The sequence below is a fragment of the Trachemys scripta genome, chromosome 2, assembly GCF_013100865.1.
Source record: "Trachemys scripta elegans isolate TJP31775 chromosome 2, CAS_Tse_1.0, whole genome shotgun sequence".
Lineage (NCBI taxonomy): Eukaryota > Metazoa > Chordata > Testudines > Emydidae > Trachemys > Trachemys scripta.
The window spans coordinates 225343927-225367719 of NC_048299.1; the positions used below are offsets into that span (position 1 = coordinate 225343927).

The following is a 23793-nucleotide window of genomic DNA, read 5'->3' on the forward strand; positions in this document are numbered from 1 at the left end:
CACAAATCCCAATGAAATGAATCATCCTGGGGACTGACTGACTTGATGATCTTTAGTTGGGTACTATTACCTTTACTTCCTGTACTTGATACAGCATCTATCCGATTTACTTGTGATGAGCGCATCTTCTCACAATGTTAAGAGATAGAGGGGGGAGAGAGAGAGAGAGAAAGAGAGAAAAAGACCACCCTTAATTAGGCTCCCTCTCTGGTACATAGTTTCAAGCATTCAGCCTTTTAAAAACTCAAATAAACATAATTGTTAAAGCTCTTATGAAACAAATAGAAATTAGTCTATGTGAACTACTAATTGCTTCCCCTCTGAACAGAGAAGCAGCACAGGAGGTGGACAGCAAACTTCAGCTATTCAAAGAGAACCGCAGGAGAAAGAAGGAGAGAAAGGGAAAGAGGCGCCAGAAGAAAGGAGATGAATGCAGCCTTCCTGGACTTACGTGCTTTACCCATGATAATAACCACTGGCAGACAGCACCATTCTGGAACTGTGAGTGTTCCTTATCTCCACACGCAGACTTTAACCAGGTTCATCCTCCTGTCTCATGTGATCATTGCCAGATAGGACAGTCAACGAGGGCATTATTTTGGAAAGCAGGCACTTATCTTCCTGACACAAAATGCACACAAATAAGTAATTGCCGTGTAAAGAAATTAATGAAGAGCTGCACTTGTAGTTATTATTTATTTATACTTTAATATAAATACCTAGAGGCCTCCATTAAGATAGTAGAAACACAAAACACAAAAAAGACATGTTCCTGTGCTTATTTATTACCATCTAATTTGATTTTGTTCCTCTTCTTGTAGCTCAAGATGTCTAAATATTTCAGAGGACTTCTAATTATGCTGTTTTATTATCCTGAAAAGAGAAATAAAAGTTCCATTATTTCCTGTCTATATTCACATTTATTTTCCCACCTACCCATATAATACTGCTTGTTAAATTCTGGTAAATGATTTCTTCACTTTGTTAAAGCAAAGTAAAGTGAGGATGAATACAGTGGCTCAGATTTTGCTGTCATTTACACCCATGCAACCCTGAATAGGAGTTACATGGGGAGTCTATCAGGACAGAATTTAATCAGCTGAATTTAGTGTTAAGTTTATTGAGAACATAATTATCAGACTCAATGAGACAAAACCATAAAATCTGGTATCATGTCTCTGTGACTAAAGGGAGACCCAAAAACTATCATAATCTTCACATTAGTTAATGTTATGCCAAAATTTGGCAGGAGGAAGGAGGATTTTTCCCCCGGCCCTTAAGGATCATCTCCTGACTTGAAGCGAAAGAATTTATTGATAGTCCATGTAATTTTTATCTAGGCTAGTAGTATATCAAACATTGCATTTAAGGTATCTACAGGACTTCCATTATAAACCATTGTTTTCAGTTGTGTGTAACTGTCTGAAAAACTCTGCTTTGGGGCTGAAAGTTTCAAGTTTTGATCACAGAACAAAGGGGATTGTTTTTTTGTTTGTTTTTTATTGAAAGTTTAATCAAAATCCATTCATTCTTTTCCACAATTTTTAGGTGTTTTTGCACATATATAACTTAGGAATAGCTGTTCTATAGAAGCTGAAAATTGTCAGGTGGCTAGATCTCACTGAGACCTAGGGACAAATACTCAGCTGGTAGAAATTGTCAGAGTTCCATTGACAGCTGAAGTTCCGCCCTTTAGTCTTCAGACCAGTTTGCTAAAGACAAATATTGCAAATTGTGGAAATATAAAAATTGGGGTTTACATTTGTAGTGATATTTTGCACATATGTAATACAAAACTGAGAGTTTTGATGGGGTAGGAATTTAGCATAAATTGAGTAAGGACTTTTGGTTTTAACCCAAAGTAATTGATGTTTTTCTAATCTTTTCCTCAGAGACAAAAACAAACAAAATCAAACAAACAAAAAAAGCAGGGAAACTGAATGCAAAAGTTAGTTAATGCTAATTTTAAGGTTTCGATTTTAAACACTCTGAAATCAGGAAAAGATAAACATTAAGAGTATCATTGTAACCTTAAATCAGACATTGCACATATATAATATTTTAGATTAGTAGTTATGCTGTTAAATATAATACGATTTAACCCTCTCATTCTGGAACACCATCATATTTGTGTGCTGGTTCCACTCACCTCAGAGGGCTGTGTGTCAGTGATGCTGAAAACCTTTTGATGGCCCATACCAGTGTCCTCCTTGGGGTTTCCTCGATGGTGCGCATCACCTCCATTACTGCTCCTCCAGGGCTTCATTCTTCCTACTAGTGCCACTTCACTCCTGCTTGCTAGCCCTGCCTCTTTCCTTTCTGCCCTCCAGCTCTGTTATTCTGCTCCTCTTGCTTCATAGTGGCCCCCAGCAACTCTTCCAAATCCCTTCCTCCAATGCCACACTGCAACATCCCCTGCCAGCTTCTATGTACAATCCAAACCCATCTTCACATTTCCATTTCCTCTTCTTCAGTCTCCATAATGTACCTCCTTCTCTCCTGCCTGCCACATTACCTCTCCCTCTCATCATGTATACTCCCTAACAAATGGAGCTCAGGCCACAGCACTGACAACATACAGACAGCTCTCACTAGCTTCTAGAGGAGTGCAGAATAGCACCCTGTGGGTGGAATTTTCTGTGAAACTTGTATCCTATATGTTCAATGAGGTTAAGGTTACTTTTAGAACATCGGTGCAAATTTTACCCTGACTTATATTCTAAGCAACTCCATTGAATCTCAATCTGCATGAGCAACTGAGGACAAGAACTTTTTTTTTAAAGGCTTACAGCCTATTCACCCCAGAGAAGTCAGATTTACATCCTGTGTCAGGCAAGGCAGAATTTTGCCTGTTATCCACAGGATTTCATGTCTCCTGTTATTTAAGATGTGTTTTCATATATGTTTTTGTATTTAAATAATGTAGGAAATATTTGTGTTTCTGAATAGAATTTAATGGTTTAATTTTAAAACTAAAGAACTTTTCAGAAAAATAAAGTGATTAAAATCAATAAAAGTTTTACTAACAGAAAAGCAATGTTTATTATTTTATATCTAAAGCTAATCATTTTCTCCCAATTACAGTGGGGTCTTTCTGTGCTTGCACAAGTTCAAACAACAACACCTACTGGTGTTTGCGAACAATTAATGAGACACACAATTTTCTCTTCTGTGAGTTTGCAACCGGATTCTTGGAATATTTTGATATGAACACTGATCCCTATCAGGTAAACCCATTTCTGTTACAAACTCTTCAGCACTAATATTTTGTGTGTTTGCACTCTTGTTAACAAATATTTCTTTTTTTTCTGATGCCCAGCTGACAAATACAGTACACACAGTGGAAAGAGGCATTTTGAATCAGTTACATATACAGCTAATGGAATTGAGAAGTTGTCAAGGTTACAAGCAGTGCAATCCACGACCTAAGGGACTTGAAACAGGTAAAAAAGAAAAAATCTGAAAGAAAGCACTATTCATGTATGTTTTTATTAGGGTGTCTTGTTTTCTTAATTACTAAGTGGATCAATTACATCTCTCTCTTTCTCTCTCTCTCTCTCTCTCTCTCTCTGAAAACCTTGCAGTTAATTGTGCATACAGCATTATTAGAGCATTCCAGATATGTTTCACTGCAGATATGTTGGGTTACTATACATGGACATTACAAAGTATTGGGCAGGAAGGTGACCAAGCCATTACACTAAAAAATAATAGAAGAACATGCTAGTGCTGCTTAATTCCACTCTAGATAGCTTTGTACGACTTTGTTTCCATTCTTTCCTGCAGGATTAATTTTGTTAGTCTTTGCTTCCCAATCGCGTCCCCATCAAGGAGTGAGTAACTGCAAACTCTACATTGCAACCGAGAATGTATGTTGCAGACTTTTAATGGACAGATGTCCCCTCTCTTTTTAAGGGAAGCAAGATATGAGCAGTCCTTTACAAATTTTTCTGAATTAAAAAAAAAATATTAAGTGATATTTATACTTCATTTATCTGGAATTTGTTGCACTTCATTTTGGGTGACCTTAAAGTGTGCTTTTACAGGAATATTCTCTTCATATTTTATGCGATTGCTTCTTTATTTTTCTCTCTTTTTTCCATGAAAATTCTCTTAATTTATAATTTCTAATCTGATTTTTGTGGGATTTTTTTCAATTCTTTGAACACATCTTTCAGGAAACTTTTGTTGGACTGCAGCTCTGTCTATATTTAACACAATACATTTCTTTTTAGGATTAGATGCTGTGCATGGAAACTACATTGTGAATGGTTTTTACAAGTTCTAAGCACTAACAAAAGTTACTCTTGTATTTTCCTATATCAGGAAATAAAGATGGAGGAAGCTATGATCCACACAGGTATCCACACTTTTTTATTCTCCTCAGCAGCTTCTTTCCAAATAATTGCATGATCCAGTCCATTTCAACTAATGTCTGTATCCTGCTATGTTGCAAACAACATAGCTTTTGGTGCATGCATTTTCTAACAATATTCTCCACTGAACTTGGCCATTGGTTATTAGATCTGCCATTCTGCATTTAACTTAGCTCATTGTCATGGCAAGACTTCATGCAGCTCACTGTAATTAGTCCATGCCTGTATTTCTTATATGCTTATATTGGGAATCTATGTAAAAAGAACAAACTGTTTGTTTTTTAATTTAAGACTATACAGCTGCTTTGTAAATGTAAAACAAATGTGTTTAAATATAACCTCTGATTTATATATACTCCAAGGGCCTGAGTAAGCACTCATTGAAGTCAATAGCTATATTCCCGCTAACTTCAATGGGCATTGGATGAGGCCCCTACTAGGGGTGGGGTTGCTGTAGGTAAGCATACTGTATGCACACCACTCACTGCTGCGAATGGGGAAAACAGATCCAGGGAGAGAGTAGAAAAAGGGACAGAGACATTGAGAAAGCTGAAATCATAACATCACTGTATTGGTATCTGCAGCACTGTACACTCTTCAGGTTAAGTGTAGAATTAATGGTAGAAAATGATCCAGGATATTTGGACTTGGTTCTGTTCTCATTTTCCATCAATTTTACACCTTTGCAGCTTCATTCATTTTGTTGGGATTACACAAAATTTACACCGGTGTATGTGAGGGCATAATTGGGCCTTAGGAGACTACAGTTGTATAAATTGTCCATTTTATGGGGAGAGCAAAGAGTGTGTGATTGTTAGCTCTGTGTATCAAACACAGCAGTCAGGAAACAATTAAAATAATCACATCTTGATGTTTTATAAATCTCTAATTTAAGCAGTTGTTTCCCTGTAGAGCCGAGTTTGTATTTTCCCCAATTGTGTAGTTTCATGACTGAGGATATGATGAGCTGTTCTGTGAAATCTCGTGTTATTTCACAGTTTTGAGCATCTCCTGCTAAAGCCTGATGGGAAACAGTTATTTACTACAAAGGGAGAATGAGATTCTTGGATTTTGTTGGTTTTATTTTTTTAAATAAAACTATACTTTTTAATCTCTCATATGAAGACTTTCTTGCAAGCATTTTTTTTGCTACCTTTAACTTTATATCTAACAGAGATGGCATTTTTATGTTGTAGGGTTGCATATAATATGGCACCATATATCATATTACATCTTGTCATAAAGTCTAGTAGTGAAATCATTCTAGCCACTGACTCACCAGGTCATTTAAAATTATTCTATTGGGAAGAGTAATAGGTGTAGCACAATTAAAATAATACTGACCTGTAAAGCGCAGGTCCAGACAGAGTTTCCCAAAGGTCAAAGGTATTTGTGTCCAAAGTTTTGATTCAGACCCTTCAGACCCTGTGAATGTGACATTTATAAAAGAAACCTTAACCATTTCTTAGTAATCTTTTAAAGGAATCTCTGAGAGGAATCTATTCTTCATGTACCAAAACTGTGCAGAATTAAAAAGGCTGTAGCTCCATGCTGTTGTGAGTCTCTTAAAATATTGCTTGGGTATTATGTGGGCCTGCTTAGTAGCTCAGCTTAGATGTATTGATATTTTAAATACTTTAGTTCAGAATTTAACACACAACTAAATGTGTTGATTTATGGCCAGTACAACCATATTAGCTGTGTTGTGGCTGCAGGCATATATGTCCGCACAGTTTGTTTAATGCCTATGTAGAGAATGAACACTGCATGCCCATTTCTACCCTTGGATGCATTCAGGAAGAACCTATTATAGGACCTCTATGCCACACATGTGCATTGAATGGCAGATCTTGACTCTACATAAATAGCTGCCCAGAGTAACCATGAACTATACACACAGACTGAGACTTTCCAAGCTGCCTCGGGACTTTGATGCCCATTTGCCATTATTCTTAATGGGATGTGAGTATCCAAATTCCTTAGGAAGCTTCAAGGAATCTCAGCCATGAATAACAGTTTGAGTAAAGTTTTAGAAGAGAATCCCAAAATGTGTGCTTATGTATGTAGCCTTAGCAGTATTTTTCTACATTGGGTCTTATCCTGTTTATCTATTAAAATGCAAAATACTTTAAAAACAAAAGCACTTCCATATTAATCAGATACAATTTTCCCCTATTTTCCTTCTCTGTGTTTATTTTTAACAAGATTTGATTTATTGCAGGGGGAAACATTTTTCTGTTTTTCCTTTACACTTTTATCTCTATTTATGAAACCTCTCAAGTTCATTCTTGAGTTGTGGGTTACAGCATCTGAAATAACTCACCCAATCAGCATGCAGTCAATTCTAGGAAATGAGAATATTGTCTTCCCTATTGGTTAACTGTGGTATAAGTTATTCTGTATTTCTTATATATTAAAAAATGTTGCACTTCCTGGCTGCTGTTAAAGCCATTAAACAGTTTCTGCTGCCATCATGGCCCTGAAATGAGACTTGTTTGGCTAGTTGGCAATGGGATTTTCATTATATCAATTTGTTTCTCTATATATCACTCAGAATAGTATGGCATTTGGCAGTTAGATCCCTGACAAAATGACAATTGTCCTACTATAACAGCATAGTAAAATTGTAATTATTGTAGTGTCTGTACTTAAGTTGATGCCTTGGAGAGTTTTAAGGGTAACTTTCATTAATGGTGCCTCCCTCTTATTACCTCATCTAACCTCTTTTCCCCACAAGAAAGTCCCCAGAATGTTCATGGGAAAATAGATCGCTGTGTCTACAATGTTGCAATTTTGTAGGCCTATAAGTGCTCAGTGAGCTTCTTATTGTTGGGTTTTGTTTCTTATCCTTTTTCAGAAATCCCCAAAAGGGGCACATTTAACCAGCAGGCTGATGTTCTCATAATCATATCTGTTAATACACTAACAAACCAAGAGAGATTTTGCTGGCCTAGTTTCAGTAGCCGATGAAGTGGGGTATAATGTGGGATATGAACTAAACTGATACACTGTATGGTGTGAGCTGGGAGAGTGAGGTACAGATTTGCTGTCAATGGATGTTTTTTGCCTTGAGCTACTCTAGAGATGAAATTCATGCCCCAAGCACAAAGTCCGGTTTCTAGGGTTTTGTCTGGAGGATTCTGCATTTGCTTACAGGAAACAAACAGTGAGTTGAATTAAAATAGAAAAACAACAACCACCACCCCACCCCCAACACCTGCATTTACTCCTGGAATTAAAATATGTCAAACTTGCCTAAGAGCATTCACAGTTGAGTGGTTTTCCTATTGAAAACGTGTCTTCCTTACAGTTAATTGGTTCACAAAGAAGATGGCAACTTCTGTGAAGTATGGTCACAGCCATTCACTGACATAGACCTTTGTGTGTGGGGGGGTTAATATAACTATTTATCCATCTATACAAAGACTTGATAGAAGAACACTGGCATTTCCAAAATACTTCCTTAGTTTGATGGCAGTTATGCCTATAAGATAAGGGACCAGATTCATGCCCCACTCAATTCTCTTTGTACCACTCAAGCAGTGCAAAGAGAGCAGAAACCTTCTTCAGATCTCTTGCTGAGGATGTCTGTCTTCCATCTCTCCTTCCCCTCAATGCCTAGTGCAGGAGGTGTGTCAGGTGTGTGGCCAGAATACAATGTGCTCCAACAATCCCCAGCTGGTGTATGATCCCTAGGGGACCGTAGCCATCAGGCATATTTTAAAGCAGCCCTCTGGATGCTTTAATCTGTACTCAGGGCCAGGAAAGGAAATAGGGAGCTCTGACAGGCTCCCTTAAGCCTCTTTGCTTCTATGCTCAGTATAAGGTGGATGCAACAGAGAATCCGGTGTATAATTTTCAGGCACATTTTTCTTCCATGCCTTACCAATGGAGAATGACAGAGTTAAAATTTAACACTTGATTAATACTGTCAATAAATATAAATTTCCAGGGCACCCTGGGAGAGAGTTTGAACATCTTGGGCAAATCCTGCCTCTAGCACACAGTCTGAATAACCAAGCTATGTGCCGCAGAAGGGGTTCTGTGATGGCCCTGGTTAAAAATATCCACATACTCTTGCTGGGCTGTATTGTTACTACTTCAGCCCTGAGGATGACACAATCTTTGCAGTTCCTATGGCTGGTGGATCCAGGTATATGAGCATTTACTGTCCTGTCTCTAGCTTACTAGATCTAATGCAAGGAGCTCCGTGGAGTTGGCCTCCATAGCATCCATGGGTGTGGGTCACCAGGCATCCTGCTCCTGTCTGTGCAGCAGAATACAGGTCCCTCTATGGATGGAAGGAGGGAGGCAGGATTTGCCCCTTATAATAATAATAATGAGTATGATCTGTAACATCAAAAACATTGGCATATTTTGCATTTGGAAAAGTTGCTGTATAATGCATTTGCTTTGTGCGGGGTTTTCCCATAGAATTTGACCAAAACCCCTCAATAACCCCCCAGCAATTGTCTTTGAGCTTCTTCCAACCACCAAATGACAGTTTTTACTGAAATTGTTTTGAATGTTTTATATTATAAACAGGACCAACCAGGCGGGGAGGGGGGAAGTCAGTACAAATTACCGGGGCCCGGTGGTCCGGAAGGAGGCCCGGCTCCCCCCCCCCCCCCCCCGATCGGCCCTGTTTTCCCCGCCCCCCCTTGCTGGGGGGCCCGAAAAAAAAATTTCACCGGGGCCCGAACCCGTTCTCGGCGGCCCTGGTTATAAACAAATGTTCATGTCAGACTCAGCCAAGACTGGCTATCGCAATGTTTCTCAAGCAGGGCAGCTTAGCTAGATATTAATCCTCCCTCCAAATTTTGGCACTATTTATATCATTGTATGTTGCAACTCCAGTTAGGCTTTAGGTTGAAGTTGAAATGTAATACTTATGTTCATGAGTAGGATCAGGTCAGTCATTTTAGGATGGGGAAGTATTACAAGAATTGCTAATTTACACAGAGTTACCTTGTTGTGATCTTCAGAATATTTGACGTGTTTCTTTATGAAATTCAGGTTCTTGCCAGCCCATTGTCCACACCTTGGCTTTGGACATCATTGACTGTAACATTGCAGGAAAATGTGTTGAGTATCGGAACCTAGTTCCTGCATTCTGGAAAAAAAAAGTTGCTCTTGGAACTTTATTATAACAGCTTAGTTCTGTTTGTTCACCTGATCATTTTAATAGATGCTTTCAGTTCATCAGTGATGCTTGATAAGTAAAATGTTAAGCTGTGCCACATGCCTTTTTTTCTTTAAGAAATAAATTAGCTTTCTTCTTTGAATCCTTTATAATGTACTTTTTTGCAGGCAGAAAATCATTGTCACTTTATTTTGCTTTATAAGGATGGCTTTCACATGACCATTCCATGTTTCTTTCATTGTGGTTGATTTCATTACATCTCTTTCAGAAAGAAGAATAACACAACTTTATTCTTCCCCTGCTCACTCACCAGAACCTGTAAACACAGCCAGTCCAGAGAGAGAGGATTTTCTGTTGTAAGGAATTTGCCAGTTGGTGGTAGGGCTACTAAATTGAAACATAGGACCATGGAGACAAATGAGCACCGTGGGTGGGAGTGTTAAAATAGGAGCTAGCACATCAATTTGTAAGGAAAGGATATATTTTTAGAAGATACTATTAGAAAAGTTAAAATATTTCCATTTTTATGTAGTTATGTTAAGTGAGGGAAGGCCAATTTATGTGTAAGATTCAAGCACTTCCCATTGTAGGAGTCAATGCCCAAACTCTCCTTGACTCCAATGGAGTAGGCTCAAGTCCCAAATTAGCAAACAAAGAACCTCACGAGTGTTTTTCCAAGCCAGACTTTCATCTCTTAACACTGCCACAGTGTGGTGGACTATGCTTCTTCTCACAAACTCTCAAAGCCAGCAGTAAAGCAAAGAGTAAAAGCTGTGAAGGAATAGGTAGCTATGTCCAGTTTCCTCTGGCCTATGTGAAACATGAGAATATGAAATGAGGCTGAAACTGGTTATGTTTTCCCAGTTTCTTATTCAGAAACCAAAGTTATTGAAAAATACATCCACGTAAGATGAAATGTTTAGAAATGTCATCAAATGAATGTGATTGAATGTGATAAAAATGTACATTTCTAATTTGTTAATTTTTTTTTATTTAAAAAAAATTCAATTTTATTTATTAATTGAATAATCAAATAAGAAGCTGGGTTTTGACCGGCTGTCTCTGACAAAACATGTCCTCAGGTTACCCCAAATTACAAGTCCTTGTGATGACTACACTGTTCTGAAGGAGCAGGGACACGCCACTTACTGATCTGAAGCTTCATTCTTGTGTGATATGCTGTGAGTTGTGACATCCTGGCCAGACTTCCATTTTATATATGGAGTTTGAATATACAGCTGGGTTTTGACTGCCTGTATATGACATAATGTGCCTTGCGTCACCCCAACTGACACATCGCTGTGACTATTGTACTCTTCTGAAGAAGCTGGGACATTGCACTCTCTGACCCGAAGCTTCATTGTTGTGCAATATGCTGTGAAGTGTGACTCCACTTCTATATTGTGGATGGCATTCTAATAAGGAGCTGGATTTTGGCTGAATATGACAAATATGTCTCGAGTCACCCCAAGTAACAAGTCTCTGTGAACATTGTACTCTTCTAAAGTAGTCAGAATATGCCACCAGCTGACCTGAGGCTTTGTTCCCGCGAAATACATTGCCATGCATCTGCCCCCACTTTAGTATTGCATGGCAGGGTTTGAATAAGGAGCTGGGTTTTGACTTGCTGTATGTGACAAAATATGTTTCGGGTCCCTCCAGATGACTTGACTTGTCCCCATGACCATTAGACTGTTCCGAAGGAGCAGTCGCCAGTCTGAAGCTTTGTTCTTGAGCAATATGCTGTCATGGCACATGTCTACTTCCATATTGTATGTAGGGCTTGAATAAGGAGCTGGATATTTACTGGCTCTACGTGGCAAATGTTACCTAATCTATTGATTGTGTATTAATTTATATTGACTACCTAAGAATTCCCAGTTAACACACTGAGGTTTCGTAGGTTCTTGTCCCAAGATCAGGCCCAGGGTTATTAAAATTAAAGTTTAGTTGGGAACCCCAACATGCACAGTTGCAACACTCACAATTAGGAAAAACCTTCTGTTTTCAGATAGCAAGTTACAAATACTCTAATCCAGCAAGGTAGATAGAGATAATAAAGAATGTGCGTCTGAACATCCATATGCTCTCACCATCCCTTGCAAAAGGACCTGAAGTGTTAGTTATCCTCATCATCATCCTCACTGTCACCAGTGCTTGTCATCCTGGCATCTCCTAAGAGTTACATCTCCCAAGGCACGCAGGCTGGGATACAACTTTTATAATGTGTTACTCTGACACCACTATACCTAATGCATATTCCATAGGAGTTTCAGCCCCTTTTCCTTATTTGTAGTTTCTCCTGCTACTAATGTTGGGGTGCCCTTTGCCCATAAATTATTAGGGCTTTTACCTCAAGCTTATTAACATATACGTCAATTAGTTACCATGGCACTCTTGTGGTCAGACATCTGCTGATGTTCCTAACTTAAAATATCCCAAACTGGTATAAACTAGTATCTTGTGGTTACCCGTCAGCAGTTTAGTCAGTACAGCATTATATCTTGTGATATCTTATGATCTAGGGTTACTTCTTGTTAGCTACTTATGCTAAGGCCTTTGGGCCTTATGCCTTGTTTAGCTAAGCTATTGTCTTACAGACCTCAGACCTGTACGCTTATTGCTTTACTGCCTTAACTTATGCCTGTACCTTACCTAACAAATATCTATTCCTATAACCTACACAAATATGTCTCAGGTCACCCTGTTAAAGTGTTAAATTGCCCCACTTGCCCCCCCCCCCCTCCGGGCGGCCCTGGCTGTGGATCTCTGAACTGCCCAAGTGAAACAGCTCTGTTTGTGTTCTGAGCGGGCCTTGTTACTGGGACCCTTGTGGCTTTGAATGGAACTAGTGTTTGAAGTGTCTGAATGGTTATTCCCTTCCAGTTTGCAAGGGAGGGAGCTGAGCATTAAGGCTTAGTATATAAGTCAGTTGCCAGGTGAACAGGAATGGCAAACTGGATAAAATCAGTGGGAGCTTAGAGAGAGAGTATGATTCCTATTTTAGGTATGGGTCCACACTAGATACAAGATATGGGTGATGAAGGAACAACTGCCACAACCTGCCTTGAGTGTGCTATGTTGCCCTTTCTGCCAGAAGGCAAAATAGATTTCTGGTGTATGAAATCCACACTGGTGTCCATACAGGAGGAGAAGATTCATGGTCTGGAAGCATAGGTTGCAACATTGTGCAGCATAAAAGAAAATGAAAACTTCTTGGACAACCAAATTCAGAAATCATTGTCACAAACACCACAAAGGGAAGATTTGTTGATAAGGGAATTGGAGAGAATAGAACCCAAAGAAGTGGACAGGCAGTTGTGACCATGGGTGGGGGGTGGAGAGCCAGGAGGCATTCAATGCAACTAGAAGTATCAAAACATTTCAAATACTCAGCAAGTCAACTACAGAAGAATCTGTCTCTGGAGGAATGGAACAGAAAGCTACAGGGGACATACCTGATGGGTGTCATTGTGGTATGAAATAAGCAGGAACCAAGAGAGGGTCTTTAACCATTCTAAGAATACAAATAATCATCATCAGTAACTCCATATTAAAAAGAGCAGACAGAGAATTCAGCAAAGGACAAAGGAACTATAGAATGGGATTATCTCTCTCTAGAGTGAAGATATGAGATGTAACGGCAGAATTAGATAGTGAAATTGTCTAGTAAGTCTCCACTGAGGATGATACACATTGGAACCAATGATACAGCATCACATGGAACTGCACAGAATATAGAAGACCTCAGGCATCTTGGAAAAGAGTGGAAGAAAAGGAAAGTCCAAGTGGTCTCCCCAGACATTTTACCAGTCCAATTAGTGAGAGAAGGCAGAAAATACTGGAGGTGAATTGTTGACTGCATGACCAATGTGAAGCTGAAGTTTTGGTTTTGTTGAACACTGGACCACATTTCAGTTGGAGAAGTGGCTGTACAAACAGGAAGTCCTAAATCTCACAGGTAGAGGCTAATCTTCTTGTTTGGAGACTAACTGGAACTAATAGTTGGGCACTAAACTACCAATGCACGGAGAGGGTGCCAAGGAGGCAAATGCAGTCAAAACCAAAACTCAGAATGTCATGAACAAATTGAACTGATGTGGCAAAGAACGTCAAGAGAATTTTTCAGTTGCTTATGTACCAAAACTAGGAGTCTGTGTAACAAGTAAGAGGAATTAGAAATTCTCATTGATAAGGAAAAGATTTATATAATTGGAATTACTGAAACCTGGTAGGACAATTCACGTAATTGGTTATAACCTGTTTAGGAGGATTAGAATGGGTATTGAGCGTGGAGGGATGGCACTCTACATACAAAACACAACTACTTGTTTTAGAGTTATTGATAACTCAGAACCACAGGCCCTAGAATGCATATGGATCATTATGCTCATTAACAAAGCCCAGGGCAGGGTGTGGTGGGGGTCTGCTACAGACTGCCAAATCCAACCAGAGAACAAGCTGAGTTACTCTTTACAGACAGGTGCTTAATCTGTTGACAGAAATGGTGCTATTATATGGGTGTTCAATTTGGGAAACATGTTGGAGGTCTCATGAAGCCGCTAATAAAACATCATTCCAGTTATTAAAAAGTATAGATAATTTTATAACACAAAAAGTATTGCACTCAACATGAGGCAACTCTATTTTTATCCTCATTATGAAAGATGAAGATAAATTAATCATTAGACTGGATGATTGAGGTTGCCTAAGGACTAGTGCTCATGACCTGATTACATTTAACCTGGGCAAAAAGTCCCAACCGGTCATATATATACTTGGTGCTCAAGAGGGCTAATCTCCCCCGCTAAGGAAAATTATGAGTGAAATTGATTGGGAGAAAAAAATGAGGCAGAAAAATATGAATGAAAATTGGGAGTTCTTTAAGAAGAGTTTTAGATGGACAAACAACCATACTTCCACATTCAAGAAAGGACAGCTTTGTTTAAAAGTTCATCCTGATTCAGTGTTTAAGTAGAGGCAGCAATTAAAAAACATACAAACAGTGTATGGTATAAGGAAAAAGGGGAAATAATGGCACTCAATATATATTAGAAGTTATGAAAATTAATAAGGGAAGCTAAAGACATCAGGGAAAAATCCATGACTAGGGCTAAGGACTACAATTGGGAATTTTTTAAGAATATTGGGAACTAAAGAAATCCTACCAATGGCATATGGGTATAGGCACATTACTAGATGGAGATGGTAAATTGTTAATAATTATGCAGAAAGTGTTCTCTGTTTGGTATTTGGAAAGAAGCAGTATGATGTATTCATATCACATGAGGCTGATGAACTATTTTCTAGCCTGTCAGCAGGCCCTAATAACTTGAACTCAGGAGTCCAAAAATAATTAGCTTTAGAGATCTTTGGACAACCCATGTTATTTTTTAATAGTTTTTGAAATACCAGGGACATTCCAGAAGACGGGAAGAGTGGTAATGTTGTGCCAGTGTTCAAAAAGTGCAGGTGGTATGATTTAGGTAACTGTAAGCCAGTTAGCCTGACCACAATCCCAGTCAAATAATGGAAAAGCTGATATTGGATTCAATTGCTAAAGAATAGGAATATAATTAATTCCAGTCAACATGGTTTTATGAAAAGTAGGGTTTTGTCAAACAAATCCTGTTTCATTCTTTGATGACATTGGCAGTTTTGTTGATAAAGAATTTAGGCATAAATTGGAACAAACTGCCAAGGGAAATGGTGGATTCTCTGTCTCTGTATGTCTTCAAATCACGAGGGGATGCCATTCTAGAAGATATATTTTAGTCAAGCACATATGGTCACTGGGCTTAATACAGGGTAACTGTGTGATATGCTGGAGGTGAGACTGATGGTCTGATGGTCCTTTCTGGCCTGAAAATCTCTGAATCTCGTTTTCCTCTTCATGTGGATGTTTGGTGCAGTAGCTGGTTGTATCAGGATTACAACCTTCTTGTGGAGAGGCAAGCAGCACCACATTCTGCAGCAATTATGTGCAGCATTTTGTGAGGAAACTTCCCTTCTGTGCAAAATAAGGTCTTATCACACAAATCCATAGAAATGCTTAAATATAGGTGTCACCAGCACTAACAGCAACAATTGCTCAATTCATTGAAATATTTGTATATAATAAATAGCAACTTCTTGTCTTGTTTTACAATTGCAGAGTCAAAGTGAAATAGATTATCAAGTGAGTACATGTCATTTCATAAATGGTGACTCTTACTCATTACACTCGTAGTTAAGTCTGATCACAGAAAGATTCAAAATTTTACTCTCAACTATTTCCATCAGAGATTTCTGTGATGATAGCAAATTACTTGAAAGAAAGCAAGATGCAGTTTAGGGGATGTGGCTTAAAGAGTTACTTGCGTCTTTTCAAATATCATTCACTGACTGTTCAGGTAAACATGAAGTGCCCCTGCCCCAGAAAAATCCTTCATGATCCCTTGCTGTAGCTCTTTTCCAAGTAAATTGAATATAGCATTAGTATTTAAAATAACATTTCAACTATGGATTAATTCTATTGAAGTCATCAAAATTACTTGCATAAACAGTAGAGTTTATTAAAGCAAAAAGTGTTGGGTTAATATACAACACTGGCAACCATTTTGTATGTTTCCACAAACTTGGGGCTCACATTACTACAGTATGAGAGAATTTTGGAATTAAAAAGGAAAGGAGATGGAGATATTTTAACCACAGACAGAATTCTCCACCTTCCATTTAAGTGTACCATGCCACACTTATGCTGTATGAATCTCACGCCAACACTAAAGTTGGTTCAATACAGAAATCAGATAGTATTCCTGTAAGCACTCGATTGGTGTTTACTGTTTTCTGTGTTTCAGAAATCACTCAGAGCAGCAGAATGCACTAAGCTAAGCCTTGTATGTTTGCATATAGTTAAGAAACATGATTATTGGGGAGCCAACTGTGCCCAAGTAGTGTCTTCATATTTTTGTTGTATAATGAGCAAAAGACACCATACTAATCATAACAAATGATTTATATCAGTAACAAATTTCAATACATTTACTCATTTTCCCTTTTCTTAATTCATCTAACGACAAACCAAAGTTCCTAAAGGCTTCTTAATTTGAGACTATCATATGATCTCTGTTAAAACATTGCAGCTGGATTTGCAAAAAGTTGGCTGAATATTGACTTTTGATAATTTGTACATGCATGATTGTATGTTTACTAACAAAGAACACACAAAAGTTGGGGTAATGTATTTGTCAGACCAGAACTAAATATTCACCACTGGAAGTGGAATATCCTCATCTCTTCACAATGAAATAGCAGTCAAAGGGACAAGTCAATTGGGGTGACCTAATATGTATTTTGTCACATCCCCAGTCAAAACCCAGCTTGTTATTCAAGGCCTATGTTCAATGTGGCAGTTGGGGGTTGGGGAGGTGAAGAATCACATTGGGCAAGAACCAACAATTTGGTCCAGGGAGTTGGCATGTCCAGCTCCCTCAGAAAAATCTGATGGTCACAGAGCCATGCCACTTGAAGTGATCTGAAACTACTTTTGTCATATCCAGCAAATCAAAACCCAGCTCCTTATTCAAGCCCTATGTACAACATGGAAATGCAGTGGGGGTGTGACATGATGCAGCATGTTGCACAGGAACAGAAGCTTGGGTCAGGTAGTGGCAATATCCCAACTACTTCAAAAGAGTACAACAGTCATGGGGACGTGTCAGTTGGGGTGAGCTGAGATTTATTTTGTCATGTACAGCCATTCAAAAATCACTTACTTATCAAAGCATCATCCACAATATGGAAGTGGGTCTGGGGACATGACATTCCACAGCAAATTGCACAAGAATAAAGCTTTGTGTTAGAGTGGCATGTCCCAACTCCTTCAGAACAATCTGGTCACAAGGGTGTCTCACTTGGGGTGACCTGAGACTTACTTTGTCATGTATAGCCAGTCAAAACCCAATTAATTAATTAATTAATTAATTAAGTGCTTAGGCATTTAAATATTAGCATATTAAATATATTAATTTGATGGAATTTCTAAAAATTGAATCTTATATTGATATATTTTAAAATAATTTTAGTCTTTGAATAAGGAACGGGGAACCATCCATAAGGAGCTGGCACCACAAATAACATACCAACTTTAGCCTTGTGAATAACAGAGAGGGCAAGTTAAAGCAGAAGAAATAAATTGACTAAGGGTCCATTAGCAGCATGGAGGATCCAGTGTGGATTAAAACAATTAAATAAAACTACTGGATTATATATGTTGTTGTAATGAACTTCTAAAATGTTATCTAGTCCATCCCACCTGCAGTGTGGTAGGATCAGAGTTTCTGTAAGCCATCTTCAGTCATTCATTATTAAATTTTGTTTGGAATTTGCCAGTGAGGGCATTTCCATTGCTTTCCTTGGAAGAATTTTCCATTGTCTGTTTTATCTTTTTCTGTATTCTTTCTTCTGGGCTAAACCACTGAGTTGAACAGAGCATTTGTAGCAAATATAATGAGTTAGAGGTTCCCATCAGTAAGGGATGCTACATGTTATAAAACAAATTTCATGCACCTTTACACTCACTTTGGGTAATATATTTTACAGCATATACATGTTTTGGGAACTTTGATCACGTCAAATACTTTCAGAGATAGATTTCCTTAATGTTTTGTCTTTTTTTTTTCCTTGGATGAGCTAACACAAAATCTAGCTGACTTGCTGTTTATGGGCTTGTGACGAAACTCCATGCCCAGGCAAGGTTCTGTGGATGTTCATGGTTTTCTGTCTAAGGATTGCAGCATCAGACCTATATTACGGGGCAAAGCATCCTCTTAGATCAGGTCTACACCATAAATTTACATCTGTATAACCACATTGCTCAGGGATGTGAAAAATCCACACCACTGAGCGACACAGTAATACCAACCTAACCCCTGGTGTAGACAGTGCTATATCAACAGGAGGGCTTCTCCCATCAACATAGCTACCACCGCTCGCAGAGATAGATTAATTATGCCACCAGGAGAAACTCTCACATCAGCCTAGTAGTGTCTTCACTGCAGCATTTTCAGTGTAGACTTGCCCTTTGATTTAAAAAACAAACCAAAAAAAGGAGACATTGCAATATAGATTTTAAATAAAAACAACTTTAAACTGCTGCCCCTAAAGTTATATGCTGCATACTTTTTCACAAAATGAATTACTGGTTTAAAATTGCTTAGTCCTATAACTGAATTCGCCTGAGGAGTTTTTACAAAGCCTTTTCATCTGTGTGCCCTTTGTCAACTGAGATTCATGCTTAAAAAATAAAATTAAAAAAAAATCCCTTATAACTTGCCTCGGCAGAATTCTATTTTTTAATAATATGGATGAATAATATTGATGTTTATGGGTTTTTTCCAATTTTTATTGCTTTTAAATGTTCACAGTTGAGGGAAATTACGAGGGGAGGGGGTACAACCCAATAATTATTTAAAGACTATAGTGTTTGAGAGTCTAAACGTTAAAGCTTTATAACACTTAAAGCACAAACTATCAACCTCACATGTCAAAATATACAAAGCAAATATCCTTGAATCAATCTCTAATAAGGTCTCAAAGTGTATTTTCATTACATTGCCTCTCTGTGAATTTTGATTAGTATTTTTTTCATCAGTGTGTATGTGTGGGGGTGGGTGGTGAAATGGACATTTACAGATTTTTTTAAAAAAATTGCATCCTTCCAAGCGTATCTATAGCTGTTGTTCATTAAAGAGAATTTCCTCTTGTTTCTCTGAAGGAAGAATTCAGACAACCAGTGTGAAGTGGTAGCTCTTACAAGATGCACCAAATATCCATGCATCAAATTCCCATTCGCTTCAGGGAAGATCTGCTCACTGAGGGCTTGCAGGATTGACCTACCATTTATATTTTATTGTTGCTTTGTTTATTCCCATTCCAGTGTAGGTAATTTTTTTAAAAGGACTTGTGAAAGACCAATGGATTGCTTGTCTATTGGATCAATTTCTCTGTCTCTATCTGTAGTATCCTGGGAGGTTTGGTGGGGGCAGATTTGGCCTTGGCTGTATGCACGAAGTTCCCTCTGGGCCAGAGTCTGTTCTTAGTTACACCCATGCTCTCCTACTGACTTCATTGTGGTTACACGGGAGTAGCTGAAGGCAGAGTGTGTATCTTTCTGCTCAGCAGGAGTCATGTGTGCACACATGAGATCAGTATTTAGCCTTTAGGGCCAAGTTACTGATACGATGGAAAATGTGGAGTGCAATACTCATTAGCCAAGTATGTTAGGAATGGTTACTGCTTTTAAATACTTTGAACAGCAAAGAAATGTATGTGGAAGCTTTACATGCTTTTCTAAGGTGGTGGTTCCCATCAGACCTCTTTCTTTCTTTTAACAGGGGACAATTATGGGATGGATGGGAAGGCTAAACTGCCAAATTTCACTGAGGACATCGACTGGCAAGGACTGGAAGATTTATACAGTGTGAATGAAAGTTTGTACGAATACAGATACAACTATAGACTTAGTCTGGATGACTGGACTAATTACTTGAAGGATCTAGATAGAATGTTTGCACTGCTGAACAATTACTATGAGCAAAATAAAACAGACAAAACTAAAACTGCTCAAAACAATGGGTACGTGGATGAATCACCTATACCATTTACCTGGGGGGGCCTGACCTCTGCTGAGTCAGACGAAGACTCAAGTGGTCTGATTGCAGAAGAGCTGCAGCCTATCATGCCAACTGACTTGGCAGCCCTAGCTTTGAGCACTGTAATTTTAAATCAAGTGAGGAAACTTGAATTAAATAATGATATTCCTGAGAAAAGTAGTTTGAATTCTGCACACTGGAGAAATCAACAAGCTGAAAAGTGGTTGGAGAATAAAGAGTTAGACAGTTTTGAAATGGATTTAAGTGGAAACGGTTTGACAGAGCTGGAGTCCAGGCATAGCTTCATTCTACAGACAGTTAGCATTCTTCAGAAAGACTCTCACCAGGACAGTGACCCAGTGGAGGATATTTTTGAAGATCAGATATACCTTCCTGTAAGTTCTGATGAACCCACTGTTCATCAAGCTGTAAATGTCTCCAACAGGGATCCAGCTATTAGGGCTCAGAAAATGGAGACTATGTTGGAAAAGATGGAACATAACTTTGAAGGAGAGACTTCACAAATCCTAAATGTAGAAGGCAGTGCCTCATCTCCCCTCTCCTTGGATTAAGTCAAATTGTAAACCATATATGGTTCTCTTTATTTTTGATCAGTAAACTAGTAATGGTAATCACGACAACTGACATTCCATGTTTATTGCAGATACATTTTGCAGCTGAAATGAGCTCAAAACTGTGTGTGTGTGTGTGCGTTTATTTCATATATACACATACACATACTTGCACACTAATTTTCCATAATTGAGAAACTAGGTTCCCACAGTATTAAAAAGAAACAGTGTTAACTTTATAGTGCAGTGATGCACACATTTCCTAGACTAGTAATGATTTCCTTAAAGTTTCCTTTGAGTTACTTTTTCTGTTTCCAAAAGGTCCCACATAAATGAATGTCTCAGTCCACCCATGCTATCTGCATAATGTATTTTTGATAAATTATTTTTAACCACTGGAATTACTTGTCACACTTTTGAGTAAAATGATATTGCACTTTTGTAATCTGTCTCCCAGACCATTTATTAATCTGATCCTTTACATGTTCTTAATTTGCTCATTGTTTCATGTAATTGTGAAATAATAACATGGGTTGACAGGAAAGATATTCAGCATGGATTGTGAAAACAGATTGGTCGAATATTATTTTAGCAGAAAATATTGCATGTTTTGTTGCCTTGACTTTCTGAAATTTATTTTCAGAAAGGTATAGCTAATGAATGCTCACTGTATGAGGATTTTAAAAAATTGGCTTCTTTCCCCTACATATTGATACCATCAGTATTAAAAATCCATGAATTTTTCTAGATTTTTTTGATGATATCCTTACAGAGGTATCTATGAGTAGAATATGCTTTGTCACCATTTTTGATTTTATTAGTCTGGACAATATCTTGATATTTTCAGAATTTATTGTGATCAATTTGGGACTTTAAAATGTTTTTTAAAGGCATTAAAGGGAATGGTAAAATCATATTAGAGTTACATATTTTAGATACAAAAGGCATATGTGGTCAGAATAGTAGGCTAGACCTATTTTGTTGTTGTAATGTGTTCTAAAGTTTTGTTTTGTTTTTTTCCTGGATTTTACCAAACATTTAATTTTTTTAAAGAATAATACAAAATTGACTTTGAAAATCTGTACTGTTGGTAACTTAATATCTATCTTAGGTTGTTGTTTTTTTTTCATAGGTAGAAAATAAATAAAATAAAAAGAATCACCTCATACAGATGTATTTCCACCATGTCCAATTCACACTAAGTTCCTTATGTTATATGTTATTTAGCTTAGTGGGTTTTTTAGTCTATTGCAAGCACTGCAGGTTAAAATTATGTTCTTTTGCTTTAAGTGTTTAAGTTGAACTATTTTAAAAGCAGATTCTTTTAGTAGGATTTTAATAATTTTAAGAAGCAGTCTCTATGATGGACTCTGTGAATATGTTAAAATTAACTCGCTATGTATCTGATGTATGTGCCATGGGCTGAATGACAGAACAAACGTATTTATGGTCATGAATGATGCTATTTGTAAATAGATTTCTAGTTATTAGGATAAAAACTGTGGTTTTTTTAAATCTTGTACAATATTTCTGTGATACTTTTATAGAACAATTCTGGCTTCAGGGAAGTCTAGAAGCAATATTTCTTGAAATAAAAGGTGTTTTACTCTACCTGCTTCAAAGAAGTCCACATCATCACGTTTTCATAGTAAAATTGCCTTTTAAAAATCATTCTAATTTAATTACATGTACTGTCTTAAGAATCCAGCCACAAATGGAGAAAAAACTTAGAAAACGTAGTTACAAATTATTCATGGTGATTGTGACTATATCTTCCCTCCTGGAGATGCTGCAAAGTAGCTAGTGCCCAACGCAGTAAACCCTTACTCCCGTTGAGGTAAAGGAGACAAACGGCATGATTAATGGTTGCCGACAGGCGTAAAGGTTTGCAGAATCAAGCCCCTTTGTGTCCTCTCTTTTTCCCCACCCATTCCAGTGATGTCCTCCTATAATTTACATTTGTCTCTACCCCACGTAGAGTAACCTTCATTTCAGGCTGCATCCTGGTCAAGGCTGGGAATGGGTCGTTTAAGCAGCATGGAGCACATCATGCCATCGTGAAGAAGGAGTTTTGCTGGTAGCCTCACCTTTCCTTTATGCTATCCTTGCACAATGACATTTCTTTGGTGATGAGGGTGGACCTATCTTTTATAGGAGCTTAGTTAAGCTACTCTTGATCAACCAGTAGATGTCACTCTAGAGCAGTACACTCTCACTCCTGCCAGAGAGTGGATTGCTCAGCATACATTGCTGGAGTGCTCTCAGCCTTTGCCAAGATCATCCCACCTTACTGATTTTTAAAGTCACAACCATGCCCTTGATAGTGCCAGATAGTAAAAATCTACAGGACAGTTTTATTAATATGCAAGTGATCCATGTGGATTTTTTTTCTTTCTATTCTTTATATATATTTAAAAACTGCAGGACTTTTACTTTGCAACTGAAATGGAAAGTGACCACTGAATATTGATTCATCATTTTCTGCTGCCTCTGTGCAATTAAAACTATTAATTTTTTATTTAATTTGCTTCCACCGTGCGCACGTGAGGCTGAATCTACTTACTACCCCTTGCTGGCTGGAAGCATGATTCTGCCCCCCTTGCTCACTTTCAGTAGCACCTGACTTTGTAAGTTCTCACTGAAATCAGGGGAAATAAGATACTTCTCAAGGGTGACAGAATCAAGCCCTGAATCAACAAGAATTCATGGAAATGTTTTGGGCCGCTTAGCAAACACCAAACAAAGGGGCAGTGTCATATAAAGGAGCCAAGTTCCAGCAGTATCTGAAGAATTTTTACCTCTTTTGTGGAAGTTCCTCCAGTGTGAGGGCTCGATTCTGAAGCTGGTGAGAGGAAATACAGTTTGCACAGCATACAGCTCTTTTTCTGATCTGGAAGGTCTGTGTGGGTCAGTCTGGCTCTGAACAGGATTTCCATACATGTATTGCCAACTAATGACAATTGTCACTTATATCTGTGCTTATATGTAGGCCTATGTTGGTGGGGTTTCATCTTTATTCTTTAATTTGGGCTCTAATATCCCTTAAAGCAAAGACTCTTGCATTCAGG

At 38.0% G+C, this 23793-nt stretch overlaps 1 protein-coding gene across 6 annotated transcripts in view; it reads left to right on the forward strand.

Moving 5' to 3' along the window:
- SULF1 (sulfatase 1) overlaps positions 1–22353 on the forward strand; it is a 169299-nt gene extending 146946 nt beyond the window's left edge. For 5 of the 6 annotated variants that reach the window (XM_034763061.1, XM_034763062.1, XM_034763059.1 and 2 more), the window contains 4 exons: positions 329–501; positions 3085–3227; positions 3320–3443; positions 19896–22353. In XM_034763061.1, coding sequence (XP_034618952.1) covers positions 329–501; positions 3085–3227; positions 3320–3443; positions 19896–20725 — 1270 coding nt within the window. In that variant the 3' untranslated portion in view covers positions 20726–22353. Of the gene's footprint in view, positions 1–328; positions 502–3084; positions 3228–3319; positions 3444–4326; positions 4361–19895 lie in introns of all 6 variants that reach the window. The other variant, XM_034763064.1, reaches the window with a different exon arrangement.
- Positions 22354–23793: the final 1440 nt, after the last annotated feature.